The following is a 25,317-nucleotide window of genomic DNA, read 5'->3' on the forward strand; positions in this document are numbered from 1 at the left end:
TCGACCTGACTTTAAAAAAATTTGGACGGGCTTGGAAAATCGATTTTATGCAATTTTAGTTGATTTTTTTGGCCCAGCCCAAAATACCCGAACGGCCCGCCTAATTTAGACAGGTTTGGGCACACATTATCCGGCCCGACCCTTTGAATGGGCAATTTTTTTTTTATCCTTGGCCTGGTCCGACTCGACCATTGATCACCTCTAATAAATCTACACGACTGAACAGTTAACATACAGGCAGGGCGCCAAGCAAGAGCAATCCAGCATCCATCCATCCATCAATGTTCTCTCAACCACAACTGCTTCCTTCTCGTTCCCTCCACAACTCACCTCATTCCAAAGGGTCCGCCTTTCATCAAATGCTTTTCTTTCCAAACCAACTTTTAATTATTATTTCTTCTTTTCTTTAATGGTGTTTTCTTGTTGGCTATTTCTTGTTTCAGTCAACCCTTTGGAATCGCATTTGATATTGATGGAGTTATTCTTCGCGGCGGCACACCCATTGGAGGCTCTCGTCAAGCTCTCCAAAGATTGTACCAGAATGGTATGAAGTATGTTTTTGTTTGTTACTCCCTCGACTATTGATAGTGTAATTTGAACTAATAATGTGACTGATTATATTGGGAAGGAGGGAGTACTTGGTATTTAATATACGAGTAATAAATTTTACTGTTCAATTTTTCAGGTTCTATGAAGGTCCCTTTTCTGTTCTTGACCAATGGTATAATATCTACTGCTTTCTGTTTGGTTTTGTTTTTTTTATTGACAATTTCACTATGTATAATTTGTTCCCTGCATTATTTATCTTTGATATGGTTTTGGGATTTGTGTTTGAATTTGGAAATTGCTGCTCTTTCTGCTGATTAGATTACTAGTTTTTGGAACTAAGTATTTCCCTTAATCAAAAACAAGAATTAATTGTTTTAATCCGTTCGTTTATCTTAGGTTGGAAATAGTATTGTCCATAGTTATGGGGTATGAGTTGAATAATATTAGTCCTTGAAGATTTTTTTTGGGTGCTCAAGGAGCTACAAAGCGGTAGGATGTACTATGGGATTCGATCCTAGGATTTGGGTACTACCCCTAGACCTCAACTAACTAAGCTTGTTGACTTTTGAATTATTAGTCTTTGAAGATGATTGTTGACTACAAAATCTTTTCATTATAATGGGAAAATTGTGTATGTTTGCAATAGTTTGGAAATACTTCTTTTATCTAGATCGTTTAGTCATTTGTTCTTTTTCTGGAATGTCCAAAAGAATGACTACAATTTATGTTAATGGTGGATTGTGATTGGTTTTGTTGAAATGGCCTCTCTTACATCGAGTAATGGAGAGTTGAAATGGCCTCTCTTACATCGAGTAATGGAGAGAAGTTAGGAATCACATACCAATTATTTAATGCCAAATTGCCAATTAGCCAAATTTGTATAAAATTCAACACCCTTGTGCCAAATGAGTATAAAACTTAGCTTCATTAATTTGGTTTAACAAATGTGTATATAACTTAGCTTAGTTTGACAAATAAGTATACAGCTTAGCATTGTTTGACATTTGACCCTACCTATATTTGCAAAGATAGTTAAGCTGTGAATTTTTAACATTCATTCATTAACTAGTTAGGGGAAAATTCTCCCCGTACCTCTCATATTTCCTTTCTTCTTTCTCTTTTGTAAATCATTATTCCTCTCCATTTTTTCTTTCTTCTTTGATCTTAATTTAGATGTGTTGTGAAGGTATTGTCACGTTTTTTGTCCCAATTATATTTTTCTTCTTTTGCGTCTCTCGCTCTCCCCAATTCTAGCCCGTTTTTCTCAAATTACTATTCCTTATAGTATCTAAGCTTCAATCATGTAAATCATTTTAACAAAATATTATGTCCTTCATTTGTATCATCCTATCACCGTATTGTTGTAGACTTGTAGTAGGTTGTAATTTCATTTGTTAAAAGCATAGCTATGCTATTTTATTTTTACCGTTAAATTGGTGAGAATAGAGGGAAATACAGTACAAAGAAAACAATGTGATAAGTGAGGCAACAATATTTAGAGAAAAATGAAATTAAACCTTACATGACCTATCTGATGAGAAATAAGTGTTGTATGTCACACAAATTTAAGTTTTGTACTCGTTTGTCACACGAGCTAAGTTTTGTACTCATTTTTCACACAAAGCTAAGTTTGTACTCCTCTGTCACAGTTGACAATTTTCATAACAATGTGGTAAAGTGATGTTTAGTTTTGTATCAACTGAGTTCATTTGCCTATTACTTGAGGCATATTGGTCAAATTGTGTTAAATCTTCTATTATAAGAAATTGGGACAGATAATGTATAGATATTCTCATAAGGAGCTTTTATGTTATGGAAATTGTAATGCTAATAGAATTGTCTAAGTGAATGCAACACTTGAAGTGAACTGCTAATTTTTATGAGCAGGAGGTGGTGTGCCAGAATCACAACGAGCATTAGAGTTGAGTGAACTTTTAGGCGTGAATATTATGCCTTCTCAGGTAGAATACTTCTATCTTATCAATCATGTTCTGTACAGACTATAAACTTTACTACAATTTTTTCCTCCATCCTTCTGTGACAGCTACTTGCTGATGTGACCTTTGCTAGTTTCCTTTTGTTTTTACGATCACAGATTGTACAAGGTCACTCACTATTTAGGAATCTATTGGGAAGGTAAGCTTCATTTCATTTTATATATTTTAGTTGTCTTTCTTTTCTAGCATTGGCATTTGAATTTATTGTTAGCCTACCCCAAATCATTTTGGGACTAAGGCTTTGTTGTTGCTGTATGCTGGACTTTGTTTTCATCGTTGGATAATTTGTTTTATATATAGATGCTTTAATAGTTAATTTCAGCTAATGTGTCCTGTATCACTATGCCAACCAGTACAAGTGAACTTAACAGAAAAAAGAAACATTATGCATGTGAGAATGTTAATGTGTGGTCTTTGCTCCTCCTATTGTTTTAATTGTTGAACTGAGAAAATAATTGTCATTGTACTTATGAAATGGACTGTATCCTATAAGCCGATAAATTGCCATGATAAACAAACTTTGCTACATATGGCATTCGTTGTGTCCGAATAAGCAAAAGAAAGAGAAAGTATTGTGGAGGATTTTTATTTTCTTCCTGTTGGGGAAATTTAAAATGAATATAAAGTAGATGAGAGATGCTCCAAGGGATTTGTTAACTGCAAAGAAAGAACAGATGGGCCAAAGGAATTTATTTCTGTTTCATTAACTGTGAAGAAAATTAGAACAGAAAAAGAAAAAGAGAAACAGATGTTGCATTTTTAAAAAGGATATTTTGATTAGATATTATCTTTCAGCTTACTAGATCACAGTTAATTTTTTTTTTGAAAACGATGCTCATATTTATTTTTAGCCTTCTTTATTCTTAAAAAGTATCTCTTCATCCACCACAAGGAGTGCATTTGCTCTTTTGTTGTCTGATAAATATCACTTTCCGCTTTGTTTTTTTTTTATGTGTCTTGTATATGTTTTGTGGGAACTTAAAACTAATGTACATGTCTTAAGGGGGAAAATGATATATGATTATCGATCTTTGGTCATCTCAGTGTTTTATTGCTCTCACTGTTTTCCTTAATAACTGTTTCTTCTGTGCACTCTAAATTCAGGATATATCAATAGCTTAATTACTTTGATACGCATGTAGATAACTAAGAATTGTCTAACTCCTCTTTAACTTGTAAACTTGCTATAGTGACTAATCTTTGAATTTCCCTTCCTTTTATTTTGAAACTTTTTTTTCATCAATCTTTCAACTTCAATTGGCGCAGGTATCAGGATGAACTCATTGTCGCTACTGGAAAGGGGGAACCCGCTTTGGTAATGAGTGAGTATGGTTTCAAGTATGTTGTATCTAGAAGTTTCTCCTCTTAGTTCTTTGTCAAGTTCTAGCTTTCATCTTTTGGACTTCCTTTAATTAGTTGCCATTTGCATTTTGCAGTAAAGTGCTCTCTATAGATGAATACGTATCATACTTTAAGGACATTGATCCTGTATCACAATATAAGAACTGGACGACTATGTCCAGAAGTGATCGGAGCAGCACCCTGACGAAGTTGGCTTCTGTCTGTGATGTGTACACAGAGAAAGTGAAGGCAGCATTTATTGTGAGTGATCCTGTTGACTGGGGCAGAGATATCCAGGTAACTCTCTTGTTTGTCCTAGGAGACTGACTTTCTTTCACAATTGAAGCCTTAAAAGGAACTGAAGTAATTAAGTTTCATGCTGACACCTTTTTTCTCAAGGAACTGAAGCAATTAGGCTTTATGCTGACACTCTTTTTCTTAGTAACATGAGCAGATATTATTCCATGAAATAGCCTAACATTAATCAAATATGTCCAGCTAAATCAACCACCAAGAAATAACAAACTAGCTAGGGGGTGAGGGTATTGGGTAACTTAACAGTTTTAGGGACTCTTAACCTAGGCCCCTTTATCCTGTAACAACTCATCAAACCAATTTTTACAATCATACTGATGCTATTAGATGATTTAGATCTATGGTTTTCTCGAGCTTCACAACTAGCTAATGGACATCTTGCAAGGACCCCTTCGTATTTTGATTTGTTATTTCAAATTCTTTGGATCAGTGTCTTATAAATTCTTCCTATTGTGGTGTAAGCTTCATACTACATTATTTAAGAAGCTTATGTAAAACACACTCAAAGTTTGTTAGAGCAGAAATACTTCAAGAAGTTTGTCACAGCAAAATGAAAACAAAATAGGCTATTTGTCATTATCCGCATATCATTTTATATATTAGGTTGAATCGTCGATGCAGTAGTTTACTGTGATTAAGGTGACCTCTTGAAATAATATTATTTTAATTAACCTTATCCTGCACAAAGTACCATGTGAAAGGATATAATATGAGTGGTTTTTACAAGAACCTGAATCTATAAATGTATTTACAATTTACTCTAATTCCTCTTCATTCATAACTTGGTTCTTCCAAAATATTCTGTATATGCACATAAAGCTTGCCTCGCATTCAAATTAATCTTTGATGTAGATATTGCTGTGTACTATCTTCTGACCTTCGGATTTTAAGCTGTCTTTTTCAAGTCTTCCCATCAAAAATTTTGAATCCATGTTGCTTCGTATATTCTCTTTTCTCTGATTTCATGTCCTGAATTGGGTTATCTTGTGTTTAGGTTCTTTGTGATATTTTGAGAACTGGAGACCCTTCTGGACAGGAGAATGGAGTTCAACCAGCCTTATATTTTGCAGCTGATGATCTTGAATATCAGGTTGGTTTTTTTTTTTTTTTTTTTTTTTTTTTTTTTTTTTTTTTTTTTTTTATTGTTATTATTAATTTTTTTGCTGAACTTTTTCTCATTTGTATGTTTGGACTTAGGACAATATTAATGTTTGTCCGAAAATTTCTAAGAACAAAGTAAGACTAGATTTTTTATTTTATTTTTTGTAAAAAAATTGTAAGGTAAAAGATATACTAGCCTATGGAGATTTTCAGCTGTGGTTGACCTCAAAATAAAATGAATATATAGTCCTGCATAAAACAAAAGTGAGTTTTCCCATTTTCAAACAGTTTCAGATTGGCTACATTGATTCCAATTACCATTTAAAACTTTAGTCCATTTGATATTTTGTCAAGTTTTGTTGGGCTGCTAGGGCTTTGATACCATGTCAAGTTTTGTGTAAATGATTTTCCTTGGCTTGTATTGCTTATCAACAGAGTATATATGTTACAACCTAAGTGTAACCTAAAGCCCAATTAGGACTTAAGTACAAAAATCACAACTATACAATATATAGCCCAACATATTTATAGCCTATGATTATTACTCCCTCCGCTTATCGATAAGTTTAACATTGGACAGTGGAATGCATTATAAGGGCATTTGATTTTATTGAACTGAAGTTATATACTGTACTGAACTCATTGTTACTGATTAAATGAGAATTACTCCGTATTGAACCATCCAAATATTGATTAAAAATGATTTTTATAAGATGAAGAGAACATGACTGAAACAAGCCCAGTTGTCAGCTCTAATATTGAACAAAGAAAAATTAAATTTATTATTGGTTAATGTATCTCTTTGGTGGCAAAATGCCAAATTGTCAATGTTAGGCTGCATTTCCAGATAAACGTCTTGGTGTGGGGGCCTTTAAGATTGCACTGGAAAGTATATTCAACAGGTAATTTCTAAGCCTGCATTTCAGGTGAACTCTGAGAGATTTGTACACAATTATAATATGCTAGCTGTTTCTTCTCATATTGGCAGCTTGAGCTCTTTGATACTTGTTTCTTTTTTATTTGTTGAGTTTCTTTGTGGTCTTTGTGTTTTATTCTTACTAAATCTCTTATACGTGGGTTAATGATAGAAATTTGATTTAAAATGTTTTGTTGGACAAGTTTGGGAAATAAATTAGGCTTATGATATATCCTCGACCAGAAATAATAATGACACATTAGTTATATGGGTTATGTATTTTAGGGATGCTTGGTTTCTTAAAAATGTACTCTTCTGCAAAACTGTAGTTATTCAGTAATACACCCTCTACACTCTACAGTCTAACGTTATCCGCAAGAAGTTTCTTCATATGTATTAATGGTTTAATGGACATCCTGTCCTCTTACAAAAAAAACTAGTCGGTGAATTCATACTTAAATAAAACCCGGTCAGTAGATGTAAGCCATCAATGAGAAAATGAGCACGAACCACTACCAAGTGACGGTTGGATATAACTATGTTAAAATTCTCAATTAAGTAGCCAATATTAAAACTTTCTGATTCACATTAAGGATAATGTTGATTGAATCTTTCGAATCCATCAATATGAGGACTGAGGAGTTATGATTACAATGTGATTGTATATCCAGGAAGGAGTGTAGCTTATTGTAGACTAAGATTTAGCAAAGATAATACAGTAAGTGGCTAAAAAAGCTCTGTGTGCATGTGATCTGGGGCTGAACGAATCATGACCATCTTTTTATCAAGCACTTTTTATAAGGAACTAGAGTAAGGGGAACAGAGATGGTGCATGTAATTGGTGGTCAATGAACTACTTTATCAGCATGTTTAACCCTAAGAGCAAGTTGTAAATTACATTCTAGATCTTATGATATGGGATATCAAATTGATTGTTGGGTTATTTTGCTTCTCTTACATTGGGTGCAGAGTTCATCATACTCCACTTGAGTGTGTAATTTATGGAAAACCTGAGCCTATTGCTTTCAAGAATGCAGAAGCCACTTTAAACCAAATTCATTGCGATATGAATCATGAGTCTCTAGACAGTCACTTGAACAGAAATCAATCGAAGAATTACTTCAGTGCTCTTTACATGGTAGGTGATAATCCATCAGTTGACATAAAAGGTGCAAGACAGGTTAGTTTCTTGATCTATGCTATCGTTGGACCAGTAACCTATGTTACTTGAGCTGTTCATTTCCCCTTGAGTTCTTGTGTCAGATCCTCGACACTCTGATATGTGTTGGACACTTAAAGACTCTTTAATATGGAGCAAAACCATAGAAGTCTTTCACATAATAGCCGAGTTTAACACTCGGATACATACTCATGTAGGATACTAGTACCCGAGTCTGAGTAACGTAGCCAGTGACCTTCCATTTTCTTCAATCCTGCATTTTGCTGAATTCATTTATCTTGCCAACTTTCAGGCTGGAGATCCTTGGATATCTGTTTTGACCCGAACAGGTATGTTCCACGGTAAAGGAAATCACCAAGAATATCCCGCAGATCTGGTAAGTTAAATGAGTCACATCATGTAGAGATGTGTACGAGGGATTATTGGTGTAATGGAAATCAAGTTTGTAATTTTGATTTGGCTAATTTTTTCAGGTTGTGGATACAGTGGAAGATGCTGTTGATTTCATTTTAGAGAAAGAGTTCTCTTCAGGCCAATCAGGGTGTTCATCTGGTTAATGTTAGCATTACAAAGCTTTTAAGAAGCATGTACTAGCAACAGACTCAGAGCATACTACCATTCTTTTTGATTCATATAGAAATTATACCCAATTTTAGAATTGTATCATCTGTAGTTCTCTCTCTCTACAGCAAGGATGTGAAATTCTCCTATCAAATCTGTAGGATTACAGGTGATTTTATACGTTTAAATTTTTGTTAGACTATTCAATTTGATAAATTGGTTGTATCTGATATTATTGGTTTTAAATTCATTTTCACTGAACACAAGTTTCTCTTATACAATAATACAATATGAAGTACGGAGTACAATATAAGATTCTTTTGTCTTTAATCAGCAAATACAGTGCAAAAGTCATTTTCATAACTCAAAGAATCAGGAATTTCTAGGGTGTTACATGTAAAGAAACTTAGGAACAATTAAAAATAGAAAGTGCAAAGAAAAACAGAAAGTGCAAAGAACTTTAAAAAATAGAGGTAGTATAAACATATAAGAGTTCAAGTTAATATGAATTTGACATAATTAAATAATGTTTTTTTTCCTTATGCATTCATTGTAAAAATATGACCAAAATTAAGTCAAACTAGCACACTAAATTAAACATCACCAAATTCGTAATATTTCGACAAATTAAACTAAAGTTTAATACTGAGTAAGATTATAACATACATCTCATTTCAAGAGAACAAATGAGACTCGGGCCTTTTGAGTAAGATCAGAACAAACACGTGTAATTTCAAGAGAACAAATGAGATCCGACTGTTTTGAGTAAGATAAGAATAAATACTTGTAATTTCAAAAGAGCAAATGAGACCTGGTGGTTTTATTTAGGGATTTGTTAAACATCGCCCGCAAATCTCCACATAAAGCCCACAAATTAGACATGGTTTGACAATTTTGCCCATTTCTAAAATCGTACCCAAAGTGAACAAATCTCGATCTAACAAATGTGGAGTAGTACTGGGTTGCCCAAGGAGACTGGAGGGGAGGCCGGAGAGGCGAGGGACGCCGGAGATACGTCGTCTTCGACGGAAAACGAGTTGGCGCCTAGTTTGGACGCCGGAACCATGGCAAGGACGTTCAGGCAAGGCGCCACAACCAGTGCACTAGCGTCCAACCCAGGCGCCTCAACCAGTGCACAGGCGTCCAGACCAGGTGCCACCACCAGTGCACTGGCGTTTCTGCCAGACGCCGCCGTTACCGTTTAATTTTTTTTTTTTTTTTTGCCTTTTTTTTTGTTTTTGTTTTTTTCTTTTTTTTTTAAATTGAAAATCTGGAATTCTATTAAAAACAGTTTTTTTTTTTTTTTAAATTATGTTTAATAAATTTATGTTTTGATTTAGAATGTGGAAATTTATGTTTTTTATTTGATTTTATAAAAAATATATATACTAGACTTATAAAAAATAACACATAAAATTAATAAATATTAAAAAAAAATCAAACACATTTAAAAAAAATAGACATAAAACAAAATTATTTAAAAATAACACAAATTTTCTGATTTTCCAAAAAAAAAAAAGATTAATATATATATATATATATATATATATATATATATATATATATATATATATATATATATATATATATATATATATATATATATATATATATATATATATAAGGCAGGTGGGGCGCCTGGCGAGGACGCCCACCCACTGGCGGTGGCGCCAGATCCGGCAGCCAAAGCCAGTGGGCAGGCGCTTGGTTTGGACGCCTCTACCGTTGGCTGGGCTTCCAAGCCACACGCCACGCCACCACTAGTGGGTGGGCGTCCTAGCCAGGCGCCCCACCTTCGCCGCTTATTTTTTTTTTTTTAAAAATAATTTAAATCTCCACCTTGCCACTAAGTCGCCGCCTTTCCTCCGTCGCCGCCGCCGCCACCTCTTTCCCTTGCCGCCTCGACAGAGGTAGATCTTCTGATTTTTTTTAGAGAGATGTAGTGAGTGGTTTTTTTTAAAAACGAAAAGGGCAATAAGGTCACTTCAATACAGATTTGTGGGCTTTATGTGGAGATTTGCGGGCGATGTTTAGCGATTCACTTTATTTAATATAAGAACAAACACGTATCATTTCAAGATAGAAAATAAGACTTGACTGTTTTGAGTAAGGTAAGACCATACACGTGTCATCAATCAATATAACATAACATAATACTAAAACAGACACCAGGAATGACACGTGTCATTTTCTGGTGCTGTTTTTTCTCTCCAAAACTCCTCCCACCTCCCTTTTTAGCAAATAAAAATTGGAATATTTGTATATAATAATATAACTATAATAAAATTATTCCAAATCTTTAATATTATCTTTACATAAAATGTATATCTTTTTTTTTCTTGTTTAATTCTTCTATACACATTTACCTAAAATATTATTCTAACTCTTTTTTAACTATAGAAAAAGTGAGCCACTGGTTCAAGTACGAGATACTATCATTACCGCCTGGATATCTTGTAGACGGATAGTTATTGAATTTTGCCCAAAAAGTAATAATAAAATTGATTCATATAATTGATATTAAAGAAATTACTTTAAAACATCACTTTTATAATAAATGTGGTGTTCGACAACTATACAATGCTCCGTATGTATAATTCTAGGAAAATGTGAAAAATTAATCAATTTTTTGTTATTACGCAATTAAATAAATTAATATCTTAGTAAATACAAAAAAAAAAAATTATTACCTTTTGTTGAAATATGTGATTGAGATAATAAATTTATTACATTCGACATTATTAATAAGATGCATAGTAAAAAACACGTCGGACATAGTAACAAGTGACATCTTCTTGTGTATCCTTTTTTTCGATAAATAGTTATCATCTACAAATAAACTTTTAAGGCAATAAACAAACAACGATCAAACTACAATTATTGGATAGCTTCAAACATATTTTTATATAATAACAAAGAGCGACGATATCATGTAGAGCATCAATTCATAAATAGAAAATGTACTATTAATAATATAGGTTAGTGTTGCCTAATTGTTGATTATTATTGCCTTTAATGATCCGAGTACTATTTATTTCAATTGAAATTATTTTATTGGATAAAAAAGTGATGTGTTATTTGTAATTTATATATTTAGGCCCCGTTCACTTCACTTTATTTTGACTGAACTGAAATAATTTTTGCTTAAGTGAAATTATTTTTGCTATACTTAAATTGTTTTTACTAGACTGAATTAATTTTACTGAACTAAAATTATCTTTACTGATTTTCTATTATATTTCTTCTTTAAAGTTACTGAATTTACTGAACTAAAATTATTTTTTACAGAATTCTACTTATTTTTACTGAACTGAAATTATTTTTACTGAACTGAATTTATTTATACTGAACTGAAATTATATTGAATAGAAATTATTTTTACTTAATATTTTTTTTAAGGTAAAGTGAACAGGGCCTTACAATCTTACATGTATGTTGTGCTAATTGTTTTACAGTAGATTTTATATAAATAAGTCTTTAGTCATATAGTCACTAGATTGTATAGTTTTATTGGGAATAATATGCATCATTAATGTAATGTAATGTACACTACTTTTAAATGTTTTCAACACAACATATCAACAATAATTTTTTATTCTCAATTGCAGTTTTAATAATTTTTTCCTTATTTTATTTTATTTTTTTTTATTTGCATTGCATTTGTTTATTCTACATGACTTGCCTCATTTTTACGTTATGTCACAATTAACTATGGGAAAAAGATTATTACTACCGTGCATCGCACTGGCACTAATCTAGTAACATAATACTAAAACAGACACCAAAAATGACACGTGTCACTTCTTGGTGTTGTTTATTTCCCTCCAAAACTTTTTTTTTATTCACTTCCTTCCAAAAAATATTCCTTGTTTATATAATTGTGATTCACTTTCTTAAAAAAAATATTCACTAAATAATATAATTGTAATTCACTTTCTAAGAAAATATTCACATATTTTCCATATCTTTTATTGTATAAGATATTATTTAACAAGATATTATATCAAGAAAAAATAATTAGAATGTAATGCAATCTTTCACTCCCAAATTCAGTAAAACTATTACTTAGTGATAATTAACCATACATTATTATTATTATTATAAACAAAATCGTAATTTAAAATTAAAAATTAAAATATATACATAAGACGTATGGGTACAACTTAAAATTTCTATTGAAATAATGTATAGAATATGAATACTTTATTGTATACTCCCTCTGTTTTTTTTAAATGCATCAGTTTGACCAGCACATTTGTCAAGACGTAATTTTGACCATTAATATCTTTAATTGTTTTTTAAATAAAATTGTAACAAAATTATATTATGAAAGTAGACATTGTGACGAATCTAACGATATACTCCCTCCGTTTAAATACTTGCTCCACTTTCCATTTTCGACCGTTTTTAAATACTTGCTACATTTCCTTATTTGGAAAACTTTTATAATATTTAATTCATTTATCTCAACTAATGGACCCAACATAAATCATATTTTATTAATTTCATATTCTCTCTCCTTCAATTCTCTCAACTAGTTTTGCTTTTTACAATTTTTTTATTCTTCCACCTACCCCACTACCTCCATATTTTATTACTTTTTCCAATTTCTCCTAAAATTCCGCGCATAGAGAAATTGAGCAAGTATTTAAAAACGGAGGGAGTATCATATAATAACCTTATTGACATGTGAATAGTTCAAAAGTCAAACTGATGCATTTGAAAAAAAAAAACGAAGGGAGTATTTTATAAAGAGAAAAAAAAATTATATAAAAAAAATTTAAACTACATATTATTATAAATCTTATAATATTTGGTAAAACCGTGCGTTGCACGGGATTTAAGCTAGTTTCAAGAGAATAAGTGAGACATAAGACCAAAATTAACACGTGTCATTTCAAGATAACAAATGAGATGTGACTGTTATGAGTAAGATCAGACCACTCACGTTTTCTTTCAAGAGAACAAATGAGACCTGACTCTTTTGAGTAAGATCGGAACAAACACGTATCATTTCAAGAGAGCAAATTAGACTAGTTTCTTTTAGACTTGCTCATCAATGTTTCTATTTATTTCACTTCAGCTTCATCTAGTCCAATCTAATTCAATTTAATACAACTCTATTATTTTCATTACCAAGTACGAAACAGTATTTTAGTGTCCAATTACGATAGATCGATTCAGATTAGTTCAATTCAAAAGAACAAACGGGTAATAAAATCAATTTCTCCCTGAGAGAGAAGGTGAAATGCTACATCTCCTTGCTTAACCCCACAGAAATGTCCAATGCACAAGTCATAAGACTCATAACTCATAAACCCCCCCCCCACCACCACATAAAAAAAATAGGTCTTGCTCTATTGGTCTTTTTTTTTTTTTCTTAAATATATATAAAATTTCAATTCAGTTTCAATCGTCTCAGATTACTACATTTCAGCTCAAATTTACTCCCTCCATCTCCAAATAAAAGTTTCATTTATCTTTTGCACGCGTCAAAGTGAATAAAAAAAATAAAAAAAAAAATACGATAGAGGTTAATAAATTATAATGAATATAAATTTAAGTGAGGTTTGATTTAAAAGTGAATAAAAAATGGGAAAAATTGTCATGGATAAAATGATTTTTGCCTCATCTTCTAAATATAAAAGAATCTTTCATTTTTTCAAAACAAAACCATATTTGGGGGCATTTGCTTTAAATAAAATTAAAACCCGGGAACTGGGGTTAAATGTGACACTTGTTGCAATTCAATTGGTTAGGACTTGTTAATTTTTAAAATTTTCTTTTTTTAAAAAAAAATAATTGAGTTTAATTTTATTTTTAATTTTTCTTGAAACAAAACCCCCTCGGCCCCTCCCCATCACTCTGTCATCCCCCTCCTTCTTCCTCGTCATCACTGTGTAAATTAGACTCTTCATTATTTAAAGTAGATGCCCCTGAAGATGGTTGTATTTTTAAATAGTTGAATGTTATTTACTTTTTGGAAAACCAGACAGACATCATCTTTTTCCTACAATTTTTTTGCTTTTAAGAGATCTTTAAAGAATTAGCAGCTTTCAATAATGAATCGCTAGTGGTGTTAGCACCTGCGTAGTGGTTCACTATTGAAAACCACTAACACCACTCACAGTTTTAAACCTCTAACACTACAATATCAAATTGGATATGAAATTAAATTACTTTTAAGCCAATATATCATATATGTATGGAATCATCACTCTCTTAATAACATCTTATTACGGAGCAATTGAATCGAGAGCCAAAAAAGAACCAAATTAAAACCTTAAGGCATCCCCGTTACCAATTTTTTGGGTGAAGTTGGGCTAAAATGTGGTGATTTTTTGGCGGAGCGGAGCAGAGCGAATGTTGGCCTTCTCATCCCATCCCCCGCCTAACATCCCTATACCCATCAATTTAACATTCATAGAAATATGGAGGTATAAGTAAACATTCACAAAAATATCGATTATTAGGTTAAAATTGAGTCAAATGATTTCAAGTAGAGTTCAAGGCTTAAAATTAGATAATCGAGTACGAGTCACTTTTGTCAAATCTATTACATTAAACGCTGAATAACTATTGGCACATAGTAACTATGGGCCAAGAAGTGTATAGGATGGCAATTGTGTAATTAAAATGATGTTTGGTGAAGGGAAGTGGGCCATTGCTTGTAACAGTAGAGTAAAAGCATAATGGGATGAAAAAAAAAAAAAAGAAGCGAGAATTGAAAATGTAATAAAAAAATGGGAATCTCACTCCTACTTTTGGTAGTAAGAAGATTGAAAAGGTAAAAAAAAATGGGAATGGAAGCAAGCTCATGAACAATGATTGGTGTCGCCATTGTTCCAAAAATGTTGAATTCTCAAGACCAAATTGCAAATAATTTGTGGTGAAGTACATTATCAGGATGAGAAATCCGTTAGCCCACATTCTAGGAGTCGATCTAGGCGAAACATTGGTCGAAGATGGCAAAATCGACGGATGCGCACCGAAATTGCGATTTGACGTTGAGGATGTAAGTCTTTACCTTTGTTTTTGTTGTTTTTTGAAAATGAGGGTTATAAATGAGTATTTAAATTGGGTAATTATGAAATGTAGACTCTTTTAAGTAGATGATGAAGATGTTAGGGTTAGGACCCGTTGTTGTAAATTTGATATGAACTTCAATCCATGTAATTGAGTAAGTAAATGGGTAATTGGTAATGTTAAATTGCCAAAATCTTTGATATGAATGTTGATAGTTCATTGTTATTTGATAAAATGGGTGTTGTAGTTGAGTTGATGAAATTTGTTTAATGTATTATAATTTTCTGGGAATGTGTTGGTTTTAGAATGGGAATGGAGTGAAGGATGAGTTGCTGCTAATTGTATGAGTTATTGTCGAACCTGTTTGTATGAAAAATTTTACAAAAAAAAAGCTTTGAACCAGTAGCTGTTAAAGAAGGTAAAAAAAATTTTTGTTATGAATTATGTGATCATATAGTTTGTTGGGTTTGGTGTTGTTGTGTATGTTTTTGGTTATTGGTTGTTTGTTGTAATGTTTTATTTTCAATGAGTCATGGTTGTGTATGTGAATTAGGTGGATGTTGGTGATGGATATGAAGATGGTGGGGAGGATGATGTTTCTGTTTATGAGGAGGAATTAGAGAGTGTGGGATTAGTGAGTGATGATAGATTAAGAGAAGGTGAGGTGTAGGAGGATGAAGAGGAGGAAGGGTTTGAGGTTGAGGATAAGGGGGCAAATTATGAGGAAGATGAAGTTAAGCCCGGTGTTGAAGGGGAATTTGATGGGGCTGGTGCAGAAGGTTCCTCATTCATAACCCCAAAGAAGAACACGGTAATGGTGAACACTGTGTTTGGTGTGGAAGAGGAAGTACCACCCCCAACTTTGGGCATGGTATTTGGGAGTAGGGATGAGTTGGATACCTATTTTTGGAGTTATGGTAGGCAAAAGGGTTTTGGTATAGTGAGGGCTGCTTCTGGGTGGGTGGATGTGAAGAAGGAATTGGAAAAGGGGAAGTGTTGTAAGAAGAGAAGCAATGCTAAGTGTACTTGTGACTATTATGGTTATGCTTCAAGGAAGCGTAAACAGGATGCACTTAAGGAAGAGTTGTTGCAAGATGAGGAGACAGTTCAGAAACGGAAGACTAAAAAGTGCGGGTGTCCTGTGGAGTTTTATGCCAGTGTTAATGAGGAAGGGAAATGGGTTGTTCGAAGGCTGAATTTGGAGCACAAAGGTCACATTGTTACTCCGGGAAAGTCAAAGGATGTAGCGATGTACCAGAAGCACGAGTTAATGGTGAAAAACAATCACTTAGTCAAGCAGGTGCATACGGCGAAAAAGTCTAAGGTGAAGGTATCCCAAATGTACAATTGTTATGCTCAGGAGCGTAATGGAGTGGAGGAGATGACATTTACGCACAGAGACTTGGAGAATGCAGTGGCTCAGAAAACCAGACTTGAGCTTACTGAGGGTGATGCAAATGGCATGATAAAGTACTTCAACAAAATGAGTGCCGCCAATTAAAATTTTTTCCATCTATGTCGATTTGGGAAGGACGGGGCATTACAAGATGTTGTGTGGGTAGAAGCGAGGAGTAGAGTTGCGTATGAGGAGTTTGGAGATGTTGTGTGTTTTGACAGTACGTATTTGACAAACAGATTTCACCTTCCTTTCGGGAGACGGCGGAGACCTATGAGTGGGTGTTGAGGACTTAACTACATTGCATGGGGAGTAAAGCTCCTATCTCAATCCTAACGGATCAAGATTCGGCGATTAGGAAAGCTGTAAACTTGACTATGCCTGAGAGTTGCCATAGGTGGTGCATATGGCGCATACTTCAGAAATTTGGGAGGTATGTGGGTAAGAATGAGGACTATGAAGTTGTAAAGGATGAGTTTGAAAATATCATTTATGGTAGTTTAGATGTTGATGAATTTGTAGATCGCTGGGTGGACGCAGTTGATTAATATAAACTAGGAGATAACAGTTGGCTTGAAGGTACTGCACTTCCATTTCTCCTTTTTTTTGTGATTGTTACTGATTTCTGTTAGAATATGAAGAGGTGTAACTGTCTGTGTGCAGGGGACTGGAAGCTGTTTCAGTTCTAATTTAGAGTAGGAGCAGATCTAGTGGTAGACTTTTGTACCACTGAATGTTTTTTTTTTTTTTTTGCAAGTTTTTCTTATCTGTGGCATATTTTTGAAACAGTGAATGTACCATTCACAGGAGTCCAGGTGTATGAGGTTTGTATGTTTTTAGATAAGCCACTAATTGCAATTATTTGAACTGTAGGGTTGTATGAGGAAAGACACATGTGGATCCCAGCGTATTTGAAGCATTAACGACCCAACATTCAGAAAGTTTCAATCACTTCTTCAAAGGTTATGTTGACAAGCATACAACGTTGTCTGAATTTGTGCTTTGATACTGCGATGCAATGCAGATAAGGGCTGAGTCAGAAATAATTGCGGACTTCAACACACTACGGTACATCAGGCATTTAGCTACCAATTTCCCAGCGGAGGAAGTGTTCCAGAAGTGTTACACGGACGCCAAATTCAAAGAAGTTCAGCGGGAGTGCAAGAGGATGTACGTGCGTCGCCTAGATGACTATGAAGTTGGTGAGAATCAAGTTGAGTTTGTTATTGAGGATCGAGTGTGGATCAAGCAAAAATATGCAAAGAAAGAATCTGTGACTAAGATTCAAAGATACTACAGGGTGTGCTATGACAGTAATACATATGAAGCTACTTGTGAATGTAAACACTTTGAGTGCCATGGAATCATTTGTCAACATATGATCTTTGTGTATGACCATTGTGGTGTTTTCATTGTTCCTGAGAAGTATATTCTACGTCTTTGGAGGAAGGATATTCAAAGGAAACACACACGAGTGGAAGTAGCTTACCATGATCCACTTAAAACCGATGAAGCCATGCAATATCACAAATTGATGGGGATGTATGAACCAATTTTCCTAAAGGCTTTAGCTTGTAAGAAGGGTGTTGAGGCTGTGGCAGAGTTGTTGCAATTGATGGACCTCAGAGTCGATGAAGTGATGGCAATGGTTGCCAAATGACAAGAACAGGCAACTAAGGATAATGAAAACAAAGGTGAGGATAATGACGTACATGGTGTTGTTCGGACGCCTTCTTCTGTGGCTTTGAACAAGGGGCCTGGTTGTACAAATACACCAGCCATACATGCATCTGGGTTGCCAAATACAATCCCTACACCAGTTAGTGCCTTTGTGGGGAGTTGTGATGGATCCGTTCCAGCAGTGATTAAGGATCCACCGTTTCCCAAGAAGAAGGCCCATCGTACAACCAATGTGAGGTATCCATCTTGCACAGAGAAAAAGGGAAAAGAAAAGGATGCTAGGGCGAAAAATGCAGCAAAGAAGCAAGCTGCGGCGGCACAGAACAGTATGTCATTGTCAACGAATGACTATATGCGATCGGTTGGAGGGATTCAAATAAGGGATGTGGATGGTTCCTCAGGGTACTTCACTTCTGTTAGGGGAACAAATTCTGGTGGTTTTTTTGCAAGTGTACTAGGTACTCCTAGTACATCAGGTTCCAATCACTTGTAATGTAATCGATTCAACTGGTTTATTAATGCAGTGGTATTTATTTGTTGTATTTCTTGTTAAAACATCTTGCATTGGTACACTTATTGTTCATGAAATGTACCATTGGTTAGTTATCTGCATATGTTGAAAATACAGGTGTTTACATGAATAGGTTCCTATAATAGTATACCATATGATTCGCAGAGTGCCATTGTAATCAGGGTGGTACATTTTCAGCATATCTAGGTTTTCAAGGTCAGAGTACACGTTGTCATCTGATCGAGGGTACCACTAAGACAATTAGGGTACCACTATAGTCAGGGTGGTACAAATGACCTTATAAAATGAACCACTGAAAAGGAAAAGGCATGTTTCTTGTTCAGGATGGTACAAAACCTTCATAGGAGGACATTGTTTAATCACAATTCTTGGTATCAATAATATCCTTCTTAGTAGGTTTCACTAATATCTTTGGTACAAATAACTAATTACTAGAGTTGACCTCATTAACTAATTCGTAATCTTTTAATGATTTCTTAATCACAACCTTTGGGATATTTACATTGATAGTAGAACATTGTAGAACATTATTTAATGACAATTTTCGGTTTCACTAATATTTTGTAAATAAGACCTACGTGTATGAATACTAGAGTTTACCTCATTAACTAATTCATAATCTTTTAATGATTTCGTAAGCACAACCCTTACATGTACCTTAAATTCGTAATCACAATCTTTGGTATATTTACCTCATTAATGAATTCAATTACTTTTTAATACAATATATACGTCCATCTGCTTTCGTTGTTTGAGTCATTCAGTTGTTCCTTGGTTCGTTCATGTCCTTACTCGTTATCGATTGTTAAATGATTTAACCAATTAAACCCTGTAATGAACAGTGCTTTTATATGTAGTCCACCTTATGAAATTGTACTTAACACTTACTTCATTAACCTAATGACAATGAAATTTATAAAGGCCTTAGTACAGTGGTACCTTTTCATGTCATGATTATATCTAAAGGTGGGCATGAACTGCCCGGCCCGGCGAACGACGGGGCACGGCACTGCCCGTGAGGTGGCCCGGCACGGTGGTCGGCCGGCGGGCCGTGGTCCGTGCCACGGACAGGAGTTGCAGTTTTCCGGTATGGCACAAGCCTGCCCCTTGGCCAGCGTGCCAGCTCGTCAGGCACGCCCCGTTGTATATATATATATATATTAATATATATATATATAAATATAAATATATATATTTATATATTTATATATATTTATATATATATTTATAAAATTATTACTTATGAAGTATAAACATTAATAAAAAAAAAAAAGGCAAAGCAAGGCAGCAGCACGGCGGCCCACGGCAGGCCAGCCCGGCACGAGCCCGCTCGGCACGTGGGCCGTGCCGTGGGCTGGCCTGCGGTTTTGGGTGGCACGGCACGCTTCCTCTGGCACGGTCACGACACAGTCCGGCACGCCGGAGACCGTGGCCCGCCAAGCACGGCCCGTGGCGGCCCGGCACGGCATGTTGCCCACCTTTAAATGTATCATTGTACACAAAGTAGTACATTTTATGCAGCATAGGGTACCATTTATATGATCACAAGCAAGGGTATCATTGCACTGTACGAGTGGAACTAGTCGTCTTTACAAATTCACACTTTATATAAAATGGGGCCCATGGTGAAAAATTGGCGCCTAAACACAATAACTTTCCCGCTCTGTGTGGTTTCATCATCAAACACTTTACTCCACTATATATGCTTGTGGTTGGAGTGAAAACAATCATTTGTCCAAAAACGTGTCCCTCCTTCTCAAACACTTTCTTCACAAATTACTTACAATGTCAACCATGTTCTTTGCATCTTCAGGAAGTCGTACAATTCGTCGTCCGTGTGCATCTGCGGACATCTCATGGATATCAGCCAAAATTTGCAACTGTTTGGGGGATGACGCAACCCTCGTGGAATTTTGGATCTCTATGTCGGAGAAGAATCCGAAGCGGCCACAAATGTCGCCACTGTGGGTACTGGGAGTGGGTTGTTCAATCAGAACTCATCAAGGATGGTCTACTAAGCAACATTGGCGGCGTTGTTCGTAGGGTAGAGGTCTTAGAGCACCAACACATAAAGATCGTAAAATTTAGGCTAACTATTTTTGTAATTGCCGTTTTCATTTATTTAAACTTGTAATTACATTATTCACGATCAAGTCGTTCAACTGTGGTTAGTAGTAGCGTAGTTTAATATTAATTATCAAAATATTGTTTGCGCTCTTGTGTGCTAAAATTCCATATGCATATCTATGTAGTTCAACTAGTTCAATTTCATGTGAAAACAGGACATTTGCACTAGTACTAAACACAAAAGTGTATGTACCACTGTCAACAAAATAGTACATTATAGCCAACTAATAACAGGATATAGTGTTGTGAATGTACCACCTAATACAATAGTGGTACATTAGACGGTGAATCCTAAAAAGAACACCCAAGCACTTTTTGATGACAAAAAACATAACCGAGTACCATGTAACAGGCCAGTGGTACATAAAACATAGTAAGACGTATCGTGGTTACGAGAATGGTACCATTTAACTGGCCAATGGTACGTAATACATACTAAGACTAATAAAGGTAATGCGTACATGTAATTAACAAAGAAAATGCAACACAACACTATGTAATGAGTCGAACAAAAAATCATGGTACCCTTCCCACGGATACCCATATGGGTCACCATAATCAGGCTCATCAAAAGTCATCGGAATCAGGATTGGACTTGTTCTCGAACCTATCCTTCGCCTCGGTCAAACGACGCACATACCAAGATGGTTAGTCGTTGTACTCAAATGGCTCCCTTGTGATAAGATCTAAGTGTTGCATCTCATCGTACCCGTTTTCATCCAACATCTTGCTTCTAAAATACATGCATTGTTCTTCGCTCGTATGGATCATGTCAAAAGGATTCTCTTGAGAGAAATTCAGCCACTCTACGGTGACGTGAACCAAATCTTTGTCGTAGTCCAACGTGTAATCATGACCAACTAGTAGAAGACCAAATTTGTCACCTTCCTCACAGTGGTTATTGAACATGTACTCAACATTTTGATGCCAATCATACATAGGGAGGAAAAGCTCCCAAAATTTTATCAAGTGTCTGCATAGTATGGATATCGCATCTAATAGATCATGTTTTCCAGGAACTCACGAAGATTCACACTTAAAGGGATCTTGTAAGCATCAACAATGTAGTGCATGAAACAGAATGCTTCCTTCCGAAAGTACCCGGGACCTCCTACTTTAAAAGGAGTTAGGAAAGGGTATTCTGGATGGAAATCTATCCCGGTGATGGGATTTTCAAGCCCTCCACGAGCAATTGTGGCTGACTGGTGGGCGAACATCATTTCTTTACCTCTTTTGGGGAGGTAAAAGTCTCAAACAACACCATTTACATCGTGATACCCATTTTATTTCATGAATTCCAACCGCTTCATAAGGCGCCTTGGGGTCTTATCACTAACAACTCCCTTATCAGCCACCACTCTCTTATTTCTTTGGCTACCCTTTTTTTTGACAACTTCTGTTACTCCGAGGAAACCAGCCATGAACTAATACTTGCCCTTTCTTATACTTGCAACTATTAACATGCATTAAATTCACTCCCAACTACTTTGTGTTAGTTTCGTTACTTCCACTGGTACAACATTTTGGAAGCTCGTATTAGTAAACATTACGCGAACAATTGGGTTATTCGTAACCTCCCAGGTGAATATCAAGTGGAGATATGTGGTCCGGAGTCAAGGCCTGGTGGAGTTATGATGTTTTGGAAAACAAATATGCTAAGGGCCAATTTCTTGCACAGATCGAGTGTGCCAAATGGGTTGCTTGTTGATGCTGTTTTCCAGGTAATTTGTTTGTTTTATGATATTGTTTGGAATGTAGGTTATTTAGCAAAATAAATGTTGTTTGCAATTACAGGATCCACCACCACCATCATGGCCTCCACAACAAGTTGAATTGAACAATGACCCGTGCAGCTCGGACGGGAGGCAGAACCAGGTAGTCACTACTTTAATTCTGGATTGGCTTTTGATGGCTCTAACCACCACTGGGGATTCGGAAAAGACCTATGATGAAGATGCTAGGGATCAAATACTCCTCCATGCTCTGTGTCTTTGTTTAATTAGTACTGTAGTTTTATTTGCCTTTCCCTAAGACTATGTTTCTTTATGCCTAAGACTATGATTATGCCTTGACGATGTTCGATTATGCCTTGACTGTTTAATGCATGTATTAGCTCAGAAGTTATTACATTTGCCAGTTTGTAGCCTTTGTTAAATAATGCTTAACTATTCTGCCTTTATGTAATGACTGCTGTAATATTACTAATTATACGAATAGGGGGAACCTTGAATATACCATTTAACTGTGATAGTGGTACATTTAATACTCAGAAAATGCACCATTGAAATCACGGTGGTACATTTAATCAAAGTGGTACGTACCTATGCTGTGTACATACTACGTACCTATGTTGTGTACATGAATAATGACCCTTTCATATCATCGTGTGTACATACTACGTACCTATGTTGTGTACGTACTACGTACCTATGCTATGTACATGAATAATGACCCTTTCATATCATCGTGTGTACATACTACATACCTATGCTGTGTACATGAAGTCAATATGCACCACTACAATCAAAGTGATACGTTTTGTACTTTGAATTGTGCCACTAGAAAACCAGCGGTACAAGAATAATGACCCTTTCATATGGGGCAATCAGTCCAAAACTTGTCATCTAAATGAAGGGTGAAGCGAATTTTCCCATTCTTAAGATGCAAAAAATAAGACAAGTATTGTAGCCAATATGGCATAAAATGCTTAAACCAAAACCAATACATCTAACAATTTATAATATTGAATATTTTGACAAATCATATTGTTAAGCTTGTCTATCAAAGGTATTAGAATAATATGACCCAATGGGATCTTATCTGCCAGCACTCTTTTATTTCTTTGGCTCCCCATTTTTTTGGTGACACCTTCTATTACTGAGAATGAGTTACGCAAGCATGAACTAAACCCACACTCATCGTTTCTTACTATAAATTATTACTTGATATTTGGGTTACTATAAATTGTACCACTGGTACCTATACGAACTGTAAACAGTGGTTACCCTTGGTAACAACCAATTCATTTAAATTAGGAGGAAGTCCGAATAAAAGATATATTAATTATTGCAACTCAATTCTCCTAATTACTTTCCATGTTTTGTTTGTAGTTGGATTACTATTTGCATTCTTAAGAATTATTATATGAATTATGGATTGTAATGGTTAATTTCGTTGCTGTTATTATATTGAATTGCACTTCTATCAATTATGTGTTGTTATGTTTAATTTCCTTTGCATAGTTTTATTAAATTCCACTTGTGTTAATTAGTAATTCTTGACTTGGATTGCGTTTACTTTCAAACTAGTATAAGCAACTTCCTTCTTTGTAATGTATTATTTCCTCCACGCAGTCTAACTCTAAGTGACAGTTATCCTAATTCATGAATTCATTGACGGATTAATGGTACAAACCACAACCTTTTAATGTACCATTGCAAAGACAAATGATACTTGTACTATACCATTGCGAACTGAATTGTAAGAATATCATTTACATTCTACTAGTGGCACTTACAATGTACCATTAGGAAATCCATTCCACCCAATGGCATTTTGATTTAACCAATAACAGATGTAGCATACCACTGGCATGTTTTTTGTACCTATGGCACTGTACATTGAGTTTAAATTACCCTGTTCATGTAATTACCCTGCTGTTGTTGTCATGTACTTATGTACACTCCATGTAGATTGCAACAAGTAATAAAGCACAGTTTCTGCATAATCTGCAAAATGCAACAAAACACCTAATATAGACATCACGTAAAACACTTAGCCATGAGTGGACAAACCACCTCCACAACTAAAGCAAGCTAACAGTTACCCCTGAGTGGACAGACCACCTCAGGGAGGATTACGTTTGCCAGCAAGTGTTTACATGTTCAATACAGACTACTTAGAGCCACCACAATTTAACCCCCAAAAAAAAAAATACACCATCGCCCAGGCCACTAACATAACACATCACGGATTTCGCGTTGTTTTCCTAGAACCTGGAATCAAATCCCCCAGACCATCTTTCAATTCGTTCAATTCACACTGCACATCGTCCAAGAACAAATTTGCCCGAGCATTAGGAATCTTCCCCTGTAAATGTATGAACACACACTGTAGACAACCACTTCAGAGAACTTGATACAAAAAACAGATATATACACCACTTGCCACACTAAACCTCGTGGTGAATCTTCTGGTGAAGAACTTAATACACGCCAGCATAAGAACACCACAGTATGAGCTGCACATTGGAGGACCACAATCAACATAAACAAAAACCACAACTTCCAGCCTTTCAACCAAATAAGGCAACAAGTGCTTACTTATCCTTTGGCTCTAAGATCTCAACAGTGCATCTCGTCCAAGAATTTAGTTGACCAGTCTTCCATTCTGGGTCACAGAGTTGAAAAAGGATGTTGATACCACTAACCTGTAGTTTGACAAACACATTACACATAACCAAATGGGTCCCAGTAAATACCATGTTTGTTTAGAATAAAAGGCATTAATGTTAGTACCAGAAGATCAAAATCTTTGGCATGTGTGGTGAACGGGTCAGGGTACATAGAATCTATCATCCACAACTTTCGAGCCTTC

The 25,317-nt window shown here is 35.1% G+C and overlaps 1 protein-coding gene across 3 annotated transcripts; it reads left to right on the forward strand.

Moving 5' to 3' along the window:
* Positions 1-200: 200 nt before the first annotated feature.
* On the forward strand, positions 201-8,257 carry LOC110706078 (uncharacterized protein YKR070W-like). 3 transcript variants are annotated; one of them, XM_021883992.1, is made up of 12 exons: positions 201-343; positions 444-544; positions 686-721; positions 2,437-2,510; positions 2,594-2,685; positions 3,813-3,884; positions 3,983-4,184; positions 5,197-5,292; positions 6,138-6,205; positions 7,189-7,399; positions 7,692-7,775; positions 7,873-8,257. In XM_021883992.1, the coding sequence occupies exons 1-12, from the start codon at positions 282-284 to the stop codon at positions 7,954-7,956; spliced, it is 1,182 nt and encodes a 393-aa protein (XP_021739684.1). In that variant the 5' UTR covers positions 201-281; the 3' UTR covers positions 7,957-8,257. The 3 variants fall into 3 exon arrangements, with proteins under 3 accessions (XP_021739684.1, XP_021739685.1, XP_021739686.1); XM_021883993.1 differs by having other exon boundaries at positions 202-343; positions 2,645-2,685; XM_021883994.1 differs by lacking the exon at positions 201-343 and having other exon boundaries at positions 459-551.
* Positions 8,258-25,317: the final 17,060 nt, after the last annotated feature.

The sequence above is a fragment of the Chenopodium quinoa genome, unplaced genomic scaffold (genome assembly GCF_001683475.1).
Source record: "Chenopodium quinoa cultivar QQ74 unplaced genomic scaffold, ASM168347v1, whole genome shotgun sequence".
NCBI lineage: Eukaryota > Viridiplantae > Streptophyta > Magnoliopsida > Caryophyllales > Amaranthaceae > Chenopodium > Chenopodium quinoa.